This window comes from Excalfactoria chinensis, chromosome 9, assembly GCF_039878825.1.
Source record: "Excalfactoria chinensis isolate bCotChi1 chromosome 9, bCotChi1.hap2, whole genome shotgun sequence".
Lineage (NCBI taxonomy): Eukaryota > Metazoa > Chordata > Aves > Galliformes > Phasianidae > Excalfactoria > Excalfactoria chinensis.
In genome coordinates, this window is record NC_092833.1 from 1935461 (window position 1) to 1952804 (window position 17344).

The following is a 17344-nucleotide window of genomic DNA, read 5'->3' on the forward strand; positions in this document are numbered from 1 at the left end:
GCAATGCTGTAAAAAAATAAAGCAAAGTAAAAAGAAAGGGCAGAGAAGGAGAGCTCACTGATATTATTGCTGCCACCTCTTCTTTGCCTGGGCAGCATTCAGATGTGTTCATGGTCTGCATGCACCAAACCTGCTCTGCTGTGCCACCCCGAGTTGTTGCTGCATGGGCAGAAGCACCAGAGGTGGCTTGAAAGAGTTTGCCATTCTCTGCAATCCCATGTTTCCCTGTTATTGCTGTGGTTGCCTTTGAAAGCTGGAACCAAATTGCAGCAAGCTCCCTGGGGGCTGCCTTGTTTGTAACCACTTGGACATGGCTGAAACTATTTCTAATCTGGATGGGTGCACAGAATCCAGCTCCAAAAGATGCTGCTGCTGCAAAAAGTCTGTGTTTAGCCCAGTCTTGTCTTGTTTTATTTAGACACATGATCATTCACAGAACTTGGATAACGAATGTAGAATTAAAAGAGAAACCTCCATGCCCAGACACATCAGTGCTTTAGGTAACAGGAAATATATATATATTTCAATGTTGGAAGTCATAAACAGGCAGTCCTCCTTTAACACAGTGCTGGTAGCCCAGCCCCATTAATTACTCTTGGGCTCGAGATGCTCCATGGCTCCTGGGTCCCTTAGCAGTCAGCTGCAGAGCTCCTTTGGGCTGCCTGACCTCTGCTGGGGCTGCCCTCTGTCCCTTTTCTTAATGCTATCTTTCTCTTCATCTGCAGAACTGGCCTTTTCCAAATGTCTCTTGCTGGAGGCAACAGCATGACTGATTTCTTCTTTCCCCCAGAAAGTCAAGGCTCAAATACTTGACTGGCCCTTTCAGTTGCATGCGTGGACATCCAGACCATGTTGCATGGGAATAAAAATGACATTACTGCTACAGCACTGCTGAGCCCATGCAGCTGGATAGAAAGAAAAAGAGAGCTTGGCACGCTACTAAGGAGGAATTTGGGTGCTTGCAGCTGCTGTCTCCCACAGACAGATCCCCAAGTTCCTGCTCCCAGCTGGCTGTGTCTGTGCACAAGGACATCTCCTGGAGGCAGCCTCCATTTGAAGGCTGTAGAGGGAACTACAAGACAGAAAATGGTTACTTGAGCTTTGTTTCCTTTTGGAAACCAGGCTAAAAAGCACACGGTCAGCTGACAGCTCCATCACCAGCATCAGGAACCAAGCACCCCTGATACATTCATACAGCACACGCCACATTAAAGCTGGAGAATTGCTGATCTTCCACAAGCCGTTAACGACTATGTTGGCTCAGGTGGCTGCTGATGTTCCCTAGGGAAGCCCAGGTGATGCTCATTGTGGTGCCAGCCCCATTCTGGCAGCCCTATAGGAGCTCTACTTCCTCAGCCCCTTCTGTACCTCCTTTGTTTGTCTCATTCTCCTTTTCACCATACAGTGCCCTAAGGCTGGCTTGTGTGCTTCAGGGTGTGATCGTGTTGCTGATTGTGGCCTTTTATGGCTTCTCCATGACAAAGGTATGAAATCATCTTGAAACCCTCACCCAAATACATAGGCATACCTGTAAGCCTTCACTGCCTGCAGGTGTGCAGCCCAGGACGTGTCTCAACCATGCTGTAAAAAATCATCTAGCTCGATCTGGTCAAATCCTCTCACCTGGGGGATGAAAACTCTCATTTACAAAGCAAAAAGGTGAAACTAACAAGTCTCAGTTACAGCCGCACCTGCTCCTGTCCAAAAGCTGATGTCAACACAAAGCTCAGCCCATGGGAAGCTGTGTACAGGGTGTCTCGTGCTTCACATGTGCCCCATGTGTAGGGAACCATGGCGGAGATGCTGACTCATGGCTTGAAGCAGTGATTGAGCACCTGGTGGAAGGCAGGGCCAACCCAGGGGAGCTCAGGTGCATGCAATGTACTTGAGTGATTAGAAAGGCAGGGCCAGGATCCAGCCCTTCCTAGACCTCATTTGAGGCTTGGCAATAGATGTGAAGGTATCTTACAGGGGGTCCTTGCCTACTTGAAGCCTTCTAAAGGTAAGCAGATTATTTCCTTTGGTTTTGTATCTAGGACTGTTGTATTTGAGTATATCCTTATTTGCTGCAGTCTTGAACTTTGCTGCTATGTTGCTGTGCTTTCCATTGTGCTGTAGTATTACTAGTGTGTTTCTGTGAGCTCTGTATCTGACTGTTGTCTCTGACATCAGAAGGAAACTGAAACCCAATGTGCTGGGAAGGCGAAGTTGAAAGTAATTGCAGTGATGTTAATTCCATGCATCAGTTTTTCTCACGTGGCAAGAATATGCAGTTCCCTTTGACTTGGTAACCTTAGGGAACTTGACATCATTTCAGTGAGAAAGAGAAGTGGGGTCTGTAGTGTGTGTACCTCATGGCTCTTGTAGGTTCTACAGCCTGGTTGTAAGCCTGGCAATGCTACCCAACAGGTGGTGTCAGCCCAGCACTAACTGGGGAGAGTTTGGAGGCAGTGATGCTACTTCCTCTCTTAGCCCATAGCGCCTGTGGGAAAGAAGTGATGGATGGAGGAGGTGGCACCTAGCTTGTGTGGTGGGCTTCCAGGTGAAAGCTGGGTTGTGGAGTCATAGAATGGTTGGGCTGGAAGGAACCTCAAAGATCATTTGTCTCCACCAGCACCATCCTGCCCTGGGCTGGGTTTCTAACTTAGCCTTGAATGCCTCTAAAGATGGAGCCATCTACAACCTCTCTGGGCAAGCACTGAAGACTACTTCATTCATCAGCACAGTTCCTCTGTGTCTGAAAGCTTGCAGAGGCATTTCCAATGCATGCTATAGGATGTGTGGATGTCCTTAGCAATCCCCCCCACCCCCCAAAACAAACCTGCTCCATGCCAGTTGGAGAAATGCAGAAGGTGCTGGTGGGGAATATGACAAAAGAATGGTACCAGAGCCAGCTGATAGGGCCTCCATCCAAATATGGGGTGAGGAGGGCTGCTTGCCCACCTGATAGATGAGGTAGGCATAGAGCAGAACCCAGGTGCATGCAGGCTGAAGCCTGATGAGCTGCAAGCTGTTCTCCTGTGTCATTATATTTAGAGACAAGCAACCAGGATGTGTCTGGAAAGGTTACCAGGCTCCTTTCTAATGACTCATTTCAGAACAGTGGCGTCAGTAAGCCACAGTTTTTGCTTTGCTGTGATTTTAGAGGGTGTGAAGTACAAAAGTAAAGAAGTCAGTTGAGCCCAAGTGATGGCAAAGCTGTGTGGAGAAGCCTGGATTGGAACACAGTGCCCATGTCTCAATGCGTGGTGCTCTAAATGAAGCTACGAGAGCTCGAAAGATAACAAAGGTCTGAAAAATCACTATGGGTATCCCTGTGCTTCCAGGCTGATTTCAAAGATGATCTCTCTTTTTTCTTCTCCAAAAAGAAAGCAAACAATTTTGAGCATCAAATGAGTGCCGTTGCCCTGCCCAGCATGCTTTTGCCTTCTGCTTGCCGCCTACATGCGTTGCTTTTATTTTGTGGCTTTCTTGGGGGGGAGAAAAAAAGTACGCTGTGTTGGAACGGGGATCTGAGCTGCAGCCTGGGCTGCTGCCGCCCTCTCCTGGCTCCGACAGTGCTAAGGAACCAAGATTTCCCAAGCGAGAATCCTGCAAGCCTGGGTTCATTTCCCAAAAGAGATTCTTGCAAGCTGATGCTCAGCTGGCCTTGCCCATGAGCACAGCGAGGCCTCCTCCCCACTACTGCCCCACTGCATCCTTCCTCCCCAGCCTGGTGCTTCATTTTGTGTATTTTCAGTGCCCTGTTCAGGCTTTTCCTGAGCTTTCTTATGTGGAGAGAAAAATATCGTATCCCAGGGATTCTCCTTGCGTTGGCCTCTCCAAAATGTGCCCGCTCAAGGACTGCAGGATGACAGAGCATCCCATGCGGCACGGAGCGCGCTGCGTGCGGCAGCTGCCTAATGGTTTCAAAAGCCACTTAGTGGCTTATTGTGGTGTGAGTGGGTGGAAGCTCAGCACCAGAGAGCTCAGATGCTCAGAAGCAGTCGGGCAGCCCCTGCTTTCCTCCTGATGGAGTGCAGGAAGAGAAGGCTTCTTTTCTCAGGGAGCTACTCCTGCTCCATGTAGCTGGCAGGGCATGGAGTTGAGCACCAGGAACCTGGGCGTAGACAACCATGCTTGTGTGCCCCAGATCCTTCTTCATGTTCTATTGCGCTACAGGTCCACATGTTGCCATTGCAGCTGGGAGATGGGGATCCCTGAGGCAGCATCGGTGCTGCTTCCCCCTAATGTTCTTCCTTTCAGGGAAGGAAAACTCCACTGTGGGCTATTAAATGTGAAGTCCCCAAGCCACAACTCAGGTTGCAGATAGAAGTGATGGTCTATTTATATGCTCCCCTTCAAAAGCCAGGCAGACCTTTGGCTATCTATTGCTTTCTGAACAATTTCTAGCCCAGCCATATCCTGAGGTAGGGAGAGAGAAACGCATTTGGTAAATTATGTATGTGTGTAGGGCTGTGGTGATGTTCTCCTCTTTGTGATCTCTGCTTTTCCAGGCAATTAGGAATATGTGCCCTATATCTGAGCAGCTTTCGAGTTATGTGTCTGGTGAAACCAAGCTCTTTTATCAGCAGGAGGAGGCAGGTGGTCTTGTGAGGTGGAGGGGGCAAGGCATTGGTGCCAGAGGCCTGCAAAATCAAGGGGTCAATTCTTGATGTTCTGAGTAATTAAAAACCAATGTGGTGTCAAACTGTCAGGGGTTCGGACCCTTCCATCCCGCCCTGATACAGCCCAAACTGCTGCTGATGAAGCAATAGGGATTTGTGGGGTTCTTCCTGGGGGTTGCATCGTGATACATAGGATGCTTGTGTGAGTTCCATGTGCCTGCTGTTCCCTGGGTTTGTGTCCCACCACCCCAGGGCCATCTGCTTGCTGGCTGCCAGCACCCTAGTTTTCCTCTGCTTTGCCCTCAGCAACGGTGCTTGGTCTGCTGCAATCCTCATCAAAATGGGATTACTGGGTGTCAGTGTCTGGGGCTGAGCTTTTCAGCAAGAGGTCTGGCAGAAAGGATGTACATGTGTGTATCCTTAGATAAAGAATACACTTGGAAAACACCCCCCATCCATACTGCTGGAAGTTACATTTTGCCACAAGGCCATTTCTTCCTCTTATTGCTCCTTCACAAGTGCACACGCCTGAGCACTGCTGGGGTTTTCAGGGTGGGCTTGCTTGACAAACCACAGCTGGTTGCCATCAGCTTTTCAAGCATCCAGGTGATGCCAGCAGGGCTGATGCAACACTCCCAGCACCTTGGAGCTTTTCTCCAGCTTGGTGGTAGTGATAAGGTCCTTTCACCCATATGAAATCCTCATAATACAACCCCATACGGACAGCCCAAGGTTTAAGTTACATGGTCCCGCTTATTTAGCTTGCTGGCTGTTAAAATCTTGAGGAAAACCACTGCTGAGAGCTGTGTTCCAGCTCCCTGTGCCCTTGGTGAGGTCTCAGGTTTCCAGAGGTGAGTGAAGGGGACAGACGCTGCCGTACCTACCACTCAGGAACAGCAATATTAAGTTGCACCACCCTGGGGACAAACCGTCCCCATCAGAGCGGATCCTCATGCCAGACGTGGCTTTGTGAAATCACTGCAAGTCCCAAAGATGGGAATGAGCAGGCAGACGCAGACCCCATGCTACCCCAAAGCAGGGTGAGAAGCCCTCAGCTTACCATCTGCCCCTTAGAAAACCCCCAACATAGCATCTGTCAGCACACACAAAGCACGGCCCGGGAGGAACAGAAAGCAAGATTCTTTATTGTACACAGTACAGAACGTAATGCGGCTTTGCAGGAGATACATAGCCCTGCTTGAGTAAAGGTTATTTCAATCAGTCCTCAGATTAACCCCCCTCTGAACTGAGCAAATGTTCTTAGCCATCCCCAAGGCACAGCGCCTGCAGTCACCGCTTCCTGACGGCACCGGGCACTCTGTGCACTGCAGGGACAGCCAGCCAGCCTGCAAGGGTTAATCTTCATACTTCCCCCCCAAAAAAAAGAATGAATCAGTCCAAAAACAACCAACCAAAAAAAAAAATCTGACAAAATAAACCCCCCTCCCCCCCCAAAAAAAAGACAACAACAAAAAAAACCCCAATCCAAACAAAGCTAACTAAGGATGAGAAAAAATTTCCTATACAGCATTTACAACAAAAACATGTAGCCATTAGGGGTGTGGGAGAAGGGGGGGATGCAGGGGTGTATATATGAGAGGTGGAGGAGTGTTAGGGGTTGTGGGTGGGCAGGGGCCAAAGGGAAGGGACCCCAGCCTGGCCCTGTTATGCGCAGAGGGGAGCAGAGCCCCCTGAGGCGAGGATGTGAGCAGTGAAATGGAGTGGACCAGGAACTTCGGCAGGCAGCCTGGTGAGCCGTGGGGGCATCGGCACAGCAGCCGGGCTGCAGAAAATAGCTTTGCCTTAAAATACAAAAAAATCTACAAAAATCAGTTAGAAATCTTGTTTGTTTTTCCCCCTAAAACATCCCCCTCCCCTGAAGAAAAAGAAAAGAAAAGAGGGAGATAGCATCACAGCCTCCCTCCTGTGAAATTAAACCCATCGCATACAGCCTGAGCTGGGGAGAAGTGATGGGGATGTGGACAGGAACAAGGGCAGGCTGACAAGTCGTTATATTGGAGAGTAATGCTTGCTGGGAACAAGGAGGGACGGGGAGGTTGTGTCTGGGAAGAAGGCAGAAGGCTCCTCCAGCTTTGGGGTGGGATGCCGCACACATCAGCCCCAGGGCGCCGAGCCCCCCAACACCCCCTCGTCTGTGCAAATCAAAGCCCTTTCCAACACACAAGGCAGCTACGCGTATTGTGATCGATGCAAAGCAGATTGTCGTGACAATTCGCTACAGTCACACCGTCTAGACCGGTCCCACGGGCGCTGCTGAAGCCATCAGCCATCGCATGCTCACCAGAAGCGTGGCCAGGGTCAGAGACGTTGGTGCTCAGCTCCCAGCTCCCCAACGCAGCTGTGGGACGCTTGGCGCCAGCCTCGGGCAGTCCTATGCACTAGCCCTTGGACAGTAAGGTTGTGAGCTCAGCACTGGCACACACTGGGCATTTTAGATTCCTCCAATTGCGCTTAAAGGTAAAGGCCAGTCTGTGTGCACGTGTTTTTTTTTTTTCCTTTTTTTTCTTTTTTTTTCTTTTTTTTTTTTGTCGTGTTTTGTTTTTTAAAAGAAATGGCAAAAAAAATACTCTTTACAAAACCTTTGCCCTTATTGGCCCACAGCAGACGTGCGTGCTAGTGCTGGTCGCTCTGCCAGCCGGCCATCAGTAGGCAAAGCCCTCGGCGTAGGGCAGGCTGCCGCAGTGCTCCACCTCCAGCAAGTAGGCAGGGCTGTCCTCAAAGTGCGTCAGCGGCAGCGTGTCTTCCTCGCTCACGTGGCAGTCGGGCTCTGCTTTCAGGAAGGGACGCTGATTGTCGGGGTACGCCATGGAGAACAGGGCATCAGGGTCACACACGAACTTGTAGACGTACCGCTCGCCGGCCACCTGCAAGCAGAGGAAGTGTGAGCTTGGGGAATGAGGAGCTCGGCTGGAGTGACAGCAGGGTCACCCCATCGTGCTGTGTGCTGGGTTGATATTGGTGGTGCCCAAAACGGGCACAGGGCTGCATACCTTCTGCATGATGCCCTTCTCGTAGTAGTAGCGCAGGGAGCGGCTCAGCTTGTCATAGTTCATGGCCGGCCGGTTCTTCTGGATGCCCCAGCGCCGTGCTACCTGCAGGGGACAAAAAGCTGTTTTCAGGCATGGGTGCCCCAAACAAGCCAAACCACATGAGTGCTCTGCCTGCCCCAGGGCACTGCTCACACCACTATGGTGTTCCCCCATCTCCTCCATCCCCTCCAAATCCCATTGGATTGCTGCAGTGCAGCCCACACGGAGCTGGAGGCCTAATCAAAAGGCATCTGATGAGGGAAACCTGCCAAAATTTCCTTCCAAAACACAATTTCCATGCATGGTGTTGGGGATATTATGGGTAACAGCCACAGCTGCTCTCGCTTGCTTGGCTACCTCCTCCACACTGCCTGCACAGGAGGGAATGGCCTCGTACCCAACCCATACCTCCTCGGGCTCGATCAGCTTGAACTCCATGCCGCGGCCAGTCCAGGCGATGAAGTGCGCGTTGGCGGGGTCATCCAGGAGTGTGACAAGGAACTGCCAGAGCTGCAGCGACCCGCGCCGCTGGTAGGGAGGGCCCTCACGGTACAGGGTGGGCTCCTGCTTCACCTTACCTGCGGTGAGATGGCTGCTCAGCCACACGGGGCCCAAGGGCAGCAGCAGACCTCAGGCCCAGCAATGCCAGCACTGAGCCCAAGCGTGCCCCCCACCAGACCCTTACTTACCCTCCAGTCTCTCTGGTACCACGCACGTGTCATCAAAATACAATCGTGTGTCTTTTTCATACGAAAATCCTAAGGGAAGAATAGCCCGCTGTGAGCAGCCCCCTCCCCAGGTACCCGTGCCCGCGCCATGGGCCTTGCTAAGACATGGTTCTGTCCTCCCCTCACCCCGGGAGCTGGGACAGTCAAAGCCCTCTTAGCAGCTATTTCAGGTGGTTATCCCGGATTATGCCGGGTGGCACATCATTCCCATGCCTGCAGGGAGAGGCTGGGAGCAGGGAGAGCCCCAGGCATGGAGCAAAGCTGCCAGAGGAGGAAGGAGGGATGGGATGGGAAGGGCCGTGGTAGCAGGCTCCATTCCACATTTCTTACCATCATGGCTGCCGGGGAAGAGGCCCCCTCTCACGTATGAGGACTGGCAGTTAGGCACTTCTGCAAGGGAAACAGAGGCAGCCATAAGCCTGGTGCATCCTCACCTCCAAGCATAAGCCCATGTACCACCCCAGGCTGTCCTGTCCCACCCAATGTGCTGCATAGCCCCACTCCCACCTCTGGGGGACAGCAGTACAATTTACAGCACTGGGATTCACTCGTACAACTGTGTGTAGTGTGGCTGACACCAGCTCAGCTTTTCGCTAAGTTATTTAGGCCACATATGATGAGAGGCAGCAATTGCCCATCACCGGCACCAGGCTCTTGGCCACCTCCCTTCCCTCAGGGCCATCTGCTCGGCTGCACTGAACGGCCACCCCCAGCCCAAGGCTGTGGTATTTTTAGGCCCTAAGGCGCTTAGAGGATTTTCCGTGATGCTCATGGAGTCTGGCGCCAGCCACCAGGAGCTGCAGCGGGATGAGCCCAGGCCCTTGTGTGCCCACCCTGCTCCCTACCCACCTGAGTCAATGCAGTAGTCCCGGGGCTCCTGCTTGATGCCCATGGGGGACTGGAAGCCATGCCCAGGGGGGCCGGGCAGGCTGGGGCCGGCATGCTCATAGAGCGGGTCGTGGTACTCCTGTTTGAATCCCTGAGCGGGGTGGGGGGCGGCGGGGCCAACAGGTTCTGACAGCTGCCGGTGGTAGACGGGGCGGCTGTCCCCAGGAACGCCAGGCTGCGGTGGGAAGGGGTGGCAGGGCTCAGACATCTGCCTCTGGAACCTGGAGAAAAAGGGACACTGTGTCACCAAGGGGAACCCATGGGCTCAGCCAGCGCTACGTGTCCCCATTTGGGATGGGACAGCGCATGGCCATCACCTGGGTTTGCACCTGGTAGGGTGTTGGGTCCCCCAGGCCAAGGGATGCACCTTGCATAAGCATCCCATAGGGTTCTTGCTTTGGGTAAGTGTGGGAAAGGGGAGGGGGGAGAAAAAAAGCAATAATGCTGTAAGATAAAAACAGCCAGCTCAAAGCAGGTGAGGCAATGCTGCTTGGGGCCCAGGGCCACTGCAACAGGGCAGGTGCTGACGCAAAGCCAAATCCCCTCTGCTGCGCCACAGAGCCAGTTGGCCACTAATCTGCCCGGGATTAAACCTTGAACCGGGTACGGACAGCACTATTTTGGGAGCGAGGGGCCAGTGCCCTCCCATGAGGCTCAGTGCTGTGCAGGGTACACGGGTGGGCTGAGGGATGCTGCCGACCCCTGCACGGTGCAGCACCGTGAAAGGCGATCTCCGGGCACCCGCTCCTTTCGGGGCCACTCAGCACCGCTCGGCTTTGTAACCAGATCCCTCCCAGCTGACGGACTGGGATTACTCCATTTCCGACCCGCGTCCCCCTGCCCTTCCTGAGTGAAACCCAAACCCCGTGCTGGTATGGCACTTCCAGATGGGTCGCAGCCAGTCCCCCGCATAGCTCCAAGGTCGCCCAGAACCGAGCTCTGTGCTGGAGTTGGCTGCTGTGCCAGGAAGGGATGCAGCCTGACCTTCCCTGTGTGCTGCATCCAGCCCCAGGCCCTGCTCCCATATGGAGCACCATCCCCACAGCACTGTTGTCTACAAGCCCAGAACAGTTGTTGGGGTTCACATTCACTGCAGCCCCAGCGAAAAGCAACAGGTGTTCCACCTCTGTCCCCACCTCCGGAGGCCACTGAGCCTTACCTGTGCTCTGTGGGGTATTGGTTTTCAGACATCATCTTTGGCATGTGCACGGGCTGGTGGGGCGGCCGCGGCACGGCAAAGGTTTGCTGCCTCTGCTCCTGCAGCAGGTGTGGTGCCGGCGTGGTGCTGCGCAGTGGAGCAGCTGGGCCGCCATGGGCAGCTGCCTGCACTCCTGGGGCCGGCGGCGGTGGCAGGGATGAGCCCGGCTGCAAGGGGGACACCGGCGTGGCGGGCGGTGTTAATGGCTTGAACCCAGTGGGGGGCTTCCTGTCGTAGGCACTGCAATGGGGAGAGGGGATGGAGGCTGAGAGCAAGGCAATGCTAACACGGTCAGACAGCTGCGGGCCCTGGGGAAAGCATGGTGTGGAGGAGACTGACGCATGAGACAAGCGCCTGTGACATGGCCACCGCTACCCACTGGCATGGGGAAACAGCCCTCGTGGGGTGACCACCTGCAAGGGGCTCAGACTGGCCAGGCAGGGGACCCCAAACTCCTTTTGGCATCTGTGCTTTTCCTGCTGACATGGAATGCTCCCCATCACCCAGCTTCCAATGAGGGGATGTCAGAAAGGGACTCGCAGGGACATACCAGCAATTATAGAGGCACTTGTCTCCGTAGCTGGCACAGAGAGCCTGCTCGTGGCTGCAGGCTGACAGCTCTGAGGAAGGGCTGTGGAGCTCCCGCTTGATCTTGGCTGGAGGTGGAGCATGCAGGACCACTGCAACAAGAAGGAGGAGGAAGACATGGGCACCACTGACTGCGAGCTGCATGGGAACAGGCCATAGGCACAGACAGCCCTGGGGAGCAGCTGCGTGGGTGCTCCCTTCAGGAAACCAGAAGCTGACCCCCTCCACAGGAGCACAAGAGAAACACAACAGCACAAAAAACTCACAGCAAGGACTACAGGGACAGCTGGGCATCACCCACAGAGGGGAACTGCTCCCCTCTCATGAGGTGTGGGGGCAGAGCACGGCATGGGACAAGGATGTGGGTGATCACCAATGAGTGGCGTGCCTGGACCAGCCCCTACAAAGCAACTATGAGCCCAGCAGTGCCACCCTTTGCCACACACTGACCTTTCCCTGAGTGAACCCAGACTCAGACCTGCAGCCAGCCCCAGACAAGCCAGCCAGAAGCAGTGAGCAGCAGCCAGCACCACGTGTCCTGTGCTCAGTGCTGGGACCACTGGGAGATGGGAGCCATGACTGTACGAGTTCAAGGGGCAAACAGCCCATTAAAACCAAAGCCCTCCCAGCTCCAAGCCCGTTCACTATATATACATTTTAAACCGAGTAATATATGCTTAACTTCTTTAATTTCTAAAAGCGGGTGCTCTAGGAAAGGGAAAGCACGTCAGAGATCTTTACCTAAATCACGCCTGAGCGGGAGAGCCAACACTAATCGGAAGTGGAGTATTAGCTTCATGCAAAGTCTAAACACAGCCCAGCTACACCAGAGGGGAGCAAATAGCTCCAGGACAACTGTTCACTGCTTGCCAGGTAATTAGCTGCTCCCCTCATTTGTCAAACCCTTTAAAGAGCTGCTGACTCTCCCCCTCTCCCCCCGTCCGCCGCAGCCCAGCACAGCTGGTACCAAGGGCAGGAAAAACTCAAAGGAGCATCTGAAACACGAAGCCCGGGCTGAGCAAGCACAGCCCCTGCGCTGCTCAGAGACCTCCCTCCACCCTGGGGCCAGATTTGCTCCCCTGCGTGCATTTTGGGCCGGTGTGGAGGCTGCGACGCCGCAGGAAAGCGAAGGGGAACGCGCTTTGGAAAGGCTCCAGCTGCCGATCACGGGCATGTTTCTCCCTAACAGTCTCTGTGTTGTTCGAGCGGGTTGTTTTTCCGCCAGCCGCACAATGGGGTCTGGTTATTCATTGAAAAAAAAAAGTCTCTGGAGCGGGGCACCACCCTCCATTCACAAACAATTTGGAGCGCTCCATTCATGCGGTTGGAAGGGGGAAAAGAGGAAAAAAAAAAAGAAGAAAAAACCAGAAAAGAAAAAATTTCCCCAGAGCTTAGTGCTGCCATTGAAGAAAAGGGAAACGATACTTAAGATCATAACAGAGACCAGCTGTCCTCGCAAAGAAGCCCGGACTTTGTGCAACGTTTGAATTCCTTACACAAACAGCATAGGGCCGGGCGCGCCGCGCTCCCAGCTCGGCCTTTCCGCCAAGTTCATTCAAAGCAGAGCGATTGTGCAAGGTGGTGAGGCCGGAAAACCCTTTGGGGAGAGCCAGGAGAAAGAAAAAGAACCACCAGTGGCTGCTGGGGGAAGCACCGCACCGGGCTGCCTCTGGGGGCTGGGCAACCTGAGCACCAGCCACATGGAGTGGGGGGTGGGTGTGAGGGGAGCACCCATGATGGCCCCTCTGTGGGCTGTGTTGGTTCCATAGGGTGGATGGAGCCCAGGGGGGACCAGCATCGCATCTCCAGCCAGGCCTGCCCCATGATGCCACCAAAGGGCTGACACCTCCAGCAAGGAAGGGGACACCCCAAAACTGTTTGGGGCTTTGAGTCCAGTCTGGATGGCACATTATAAGCCTGCAGGATGCAGCTTTGCTGGTGGCTCTATCCCAAGCACCGCTCCAACACAGGCACCAGCTGGAGACCTTGGCACCACCACAGCCGTCACCTGGGCACCAGCTCCCTGCCAGCCCCTGTGTCCCCCCGGCACAGGACGCACCCAAGGTCACACCAGGAGAGGAGCCAAAAATAGAAGCCGTGCTCCTGCTTTCCTTTGTTTGAGCTCTCCTTCCTCAGAAACAAACCTCCTGCTTTCATTTGGGTGTCTTAAAAGGAAGAAAAAAAAGGCAAGGAAAGCTCATCGCTTTCACTGTGAGCCGTCCACGAGGGGGGACACAATTCCCCAGGGAACAACATTCCTCCCTACCCAAAAAAGGGACCCTGCACCTTCCCACCCCCAGCTCTCGCTGTCCCAGCAAAGTCCTATCACCCTGTGCCTATGTAAACAACTGCCCCAGATAAGGCTCTGGGCACATGCCCTCCTCCCCAGGGCCAGGTGGGAGGACAGGAGACGCGTGCCATGTGTTGGCCAACACCTGTCTGCGTGCTGCCAAACCCAACTCCTGCCACGACATTGTGACCCACAGGAGTTTTATCAGCCGCTCTGCAGGCAGCCTGCGCACCACCAGGGCTTTCAGCAAGGTGGGAACGATGGGTGTCACTGACACTCAGCGCTGGGATCCAGCTGTGTGCCACCCATCCATCCCATCGTGCCCCCACGGCAGCTGCCATCAAGCACAGCCATCACCGGGAAATCTGGGGTCAAACACCCCAGCCAGCGAGGAGACCTTTGCTTCATCTCCCCAGGAAGGTTATTATGGCAGGAAGTCACGCACGGACATCACCCTCCAGGTGACAAAATTGTTTTGACCCCAATGACACCGGGCCGCACAGGCCGAGCGATGCCAGGAGCTCACCGAAAGCCTCGACCAAATGCTTTTTCCCCCCCTGCATCACCCAGGGAAGTTTGTCTCTTCTCCCTGAGCCGTTCAGGTTACAAGGAAGGCAACGGCTGCCAAAAGGCTCTGGAAGCAGCTCGGCTCCGCAGCCAGCCTCCCACGCAAGCTGCAGTTTGCGCCGCTCCAAGCGGGAGCTGCTGGGCTGAGCGCGGATGGCAGCAGCGGCTGCGGCTCTGCCTCGGGGCTCTGCCTTTTATCTCGGGGGAGAAAGGGGGGAAAAAAGGCGCATCTGAAGCCCAGGCTGTCTGGAACAGTTTAATGGCAAGCTTCCCATTCAGAAGTAATCAAAGAGCAATAATTAACATGCATTTACTGTAGTATAAGATACTCTGATGCATGCTGTGACAAAGCTGGAATGAAAAATCTGTTCGACTGCAGGCTAAATTTGATTTCCTTCAAGTTCTCTACTGGCTGCCTGAGCTGCAAACCCAGCACCGGGCTGCTCCTCGTGTTCTCTGGGTAGCAACTCAAAGCCCCCAAACCCATCTGAGAATCAATGCCAGAGCCCCCCGCACACGCACAGCGCACTATTAGCTGCGCGGCAGCCCCTGGCTCAGGCAGTGAACCACAGCTAAGAAACATCTCTCTCTCTATTATGCAATTCAAGAGGGACTGCATTTTCACTGGCCTCCTTTTAAACACGCTCGCTTGCCAGCGATTAATGCTGCTTAAAGCAGCTCAAGTTTCACCGCTCGGGTCGGCTCTCGCCAGCAGCACGAGGCCAGGACTGGAAAAAGCTGCAGAAGTGCAGAGATTGTGGCTAACCAACAAGCCCAGCACGAGCTCTCGCTTCCACTTGAAAAGGAAAAGCAGCATTTTGGAGCAAATCGACTCTACTACGAAGAGGCATTGAGGTCCAGGGGAGCCCAGAGCTCAGACAGAGACCCTTCCTTGCGTTTGGCCTGGATTTACCCATTTACGAGACGCAGGACACTGAGCCCCAGCTGCACAGACCCACACGTGCTGCTTCTCCAAAGCCCGAGGGTCTCAAGGCCTCATGGGTTTGGTGCTGGTAGCTTTCCCAGGGAAGGGGCCTTACACCATTGCATGCGGGGACCCCAAACGCTTCCACCCCACAAGGCAAACACCAGGATGGTTACTTACGGTTGTCAGACTGGAAATCTGGGACAAATTGTTCATCGTCAGGGACCTGAGCTGAAGGGAAAAAAAGAAAAGTGTTTTTATAGCATTTTCAGCTCTCAAAGAAAAACGCACGCAAAGAGATTTCACATGGCAAAAAAGCAGAGATGAGGACTTGCCTTCAGCTAGCCAGGCCTCCTGCAGCTGGCTGAGATCCTGGAAGAGCTCTGGAACACAGCGAGAGGTTTATGCACCCACGGAACACTGAGCAAACGTGCCGCTATTTGCGGGCTTATCCCTAACCCCAAGGGGAGCGGACCCACAGGGGCCTGCAGTGCTGCCTACCTTCCGAGTCGTGGGCCAGGTCGGTCTCCAAAAACTTCCTTTTCCTCTCGGAGCCCAGCCGGCCTCGGCCCTCCTCGGCACAGGATTTCTGCAACAGACACGGTGTGAGGGCGGCAGCCCCCCGAAAATTGGGGGAGCCCAAGGAAGTGCCTCAAAGGGGGTAAGGCGTGCCCCAATAGGACTAATAGAAAGTGCCTGCCCCAAAAGGAGGGTCCGCAATGGGGACAAAAGGGAGGGGCACCCCAAAGAGATCCAAGGGGAGGCATTCCAAAGGAAGTTGTCCCCAAGGGATCACAAGCAGGTGTTTCAAGGGACCCGGGGGGTGGGGGGGGGGCTTTGGGCAAACTTACCCCAGGGCCCATAAAGGGGACCTGCTGGTCGTAGAAGCCATCCATGGTGCAGGGAGGCAGGCAGTGCCCCCGGCACGCTCAGCATCGACGGCGGTCCGGGAAGGGGGCTCCCGCCTGGACTCCGGCAGGTGCGAGGCTGCGGGGGAAGAGGCAAAGGCAGGATCAGAATCGGGATCGGGTCCCTTCAGGGCTGGCTGGGTGCCGGTGCGGGACCCGCAGCGGGTCGCGGCCCCCCGGGCCGTGATGTCACCGTATTTCTATAGAAACAGCAGTGACATCACGCGGGGGGGGGAGCGGCCCCGTCCCCGCTCGGCTCCTCTCTCCCGCTCCCCTCTGTCCCTGTCGCTGCTCAGCGCCGCGGGGCCGCAGCCGGGCCCGTTCCCACGCCGCCCCGCGCGCCCCATTCATAAACTCCTCCCCCCCCCACCTCCTCCTCATTCACTCCCTCCCCCTCCCGCGCGCGCCCTCGCTCGCGCGCGCCCCCCCGCCATTCACATCGCGCGGCCCGCGCCATTCATAAGCACCGCCCCCGCCCCGGGCCGCGCCACACCGAACCGCATCGAGCCGCCAAACCCCGCGCGGCCGGCGGGGCACCCCGGGCTCACCCGCTGCAGGCCGGGAGCGGGGCCGGGCGGGCCGGGACGGCGCAGCTCCGAGCCGGGCACCGCGCTGCCGCTCTGCGCCGGCCCGCAGCTCCCGAGCCAGCAGCCCCCGCCACGCCACGCCCAGCGCCGCTTGTTTACCCTCGGCTCCGACCAATGGGGAGCCGGCAGCCGGCCGCCAGCGCCCGTCGATTGGTCGAGGCGTCGCCCGAGGGCCCGCCCCCCCGCTCCGCTCCGCGGGGCACCATTGAGAACGGCGGGGTGGGAGGGGGAAAGGCAGCCAATGAGCGCAGAGTAATTTGCATGGCTCCGCCGAGAGCGTTTTTCATTCATAAAAAAATAGAAGGGGAAGAGGCCGGCGGGTGGGGCGGGGGCAGCGCAGGATTTAAAGGGACCGCGGCCCTCCGCAGTAGGGGGTTGGGTAGGAGGCTCAAGGGCAACTGAGGAGGGTGTTGGGTCGGCCTGGGAGCCTCATGAGGAGCGTACAGCGTCCTGCAGAGCGCACGTTGCAGAGCCAGGCCGGCGGGTCAGGGGGGCCTCCGGGCTTCATATGCAGCTGCGGTGTGCGTGGTGGTATCGGTGGGGTCTTTCTTCGGTCTTTCTTCCTCCCCTTTGGGACCCCGAGTTGAGCCAGCCCAAGCGGCCGTTGTGTTGTTTGACCCCTGCTCGCACTTCGCAGCCCTCGGAGGGCCCTTTAGAGGGGGCTGTGGGAAGAGATTCTCACCTGCATAGAATTTGAATGGTGGGAAGGGGTTGCTGTTGGTCTTCCAAGTGGCCATGTGGGGTTGGTGATGCTCAGGGCTGGAAGGCAGAGAAGGAACGTGAGGGGATAGAATGGGGGCACAGGGAGGAGGAGGAGGCTTGCAGGTGGGCTGGAATCATACCCCCAGACAGACCTTCTGGGTCCCCCAGCAGGACCTGCAGCTCTCAGGCACATCCTGTATAAGATTGCAGATGGCTCAGAGGACTGGGAATTAGCTCAGGACATAGCCATGGGGGCATGAACTTCCCCAGCACTGCCCTGCTGCGTGCCTCAGTTTCCCTGTTTAT

At 55.5% G+C, this 17344-nt stretch overlaps 1 protein-coding gene across 2 annotated transcripts; it reads right to left on the reverse strand.

Moving 5' to 3' along the window:
* Positions 1-5731: 5731 nt before the first annotated feature.
* ETV5 (ETS variant transcription factor 5) lies at positions 5732-16421 on the reverse strand. 2 transcript variants are annotated; one of them, XM_072344683.1, is made up of 13 exons: positions 16298-16421; positions 15693-15828; positions 15343-15430; positions 15177-15224; positions 15022-15072; positions 11022-11151; positions 10433-10711; positions 9235-9494; positions 8716-8775; positions 8347-8415; positions 8066-8235; positions 7619-7720; positions 5732-7492 (listed from the first exon to the last, which is right to left on the reverse strand). In XM_072344683.1, the coding sequence occupies exons 2-13, from the start codon at positions 15735-15737 to the stop codon at positions 7271-7273; spliced, it is 1524 nt and encodes a 507-aa protein (XP_072200784.1). In that variant the 5' UTR covers positions 15738-15828; positions 16298-16421; the 3' UTR covers positions 5732-7270. The 2 variants fall into 2 exon arrangements, with proteins under 2 accessions (XP_072200784.1, XP_072200785.1); XM_072344684.1 differs by lacking the exon at positions 16298-16421 and having other exon boundaries at positions 15693-15919.
* Positions 16422-17344: the final 923 nt, after the last annotated feature.

Coding starts and splice junctions, on each gene's coding strand:
- ETV5 (XM_072344683.1), bottom strand. CDS start 15,737: ATGGATGGCTTCTACGACCAGCAGGTCCCCTTTATGGGCCCTGGG. Junction 15,431..15,692: donor TCCCCTTTATGGGCCCTGGG/GTAAGTTTGCCC, acceptor TGTCTGTTGCAG/AAATCCTGTGCCGAGGAGGG. Junction 10,712..11,021: donor AAGTGCCTCTATAATTGCTG/GTATGTCCCTGC, acceptor TCCCCATTGCAG/TGCCTACGACAGGAAGCCCC.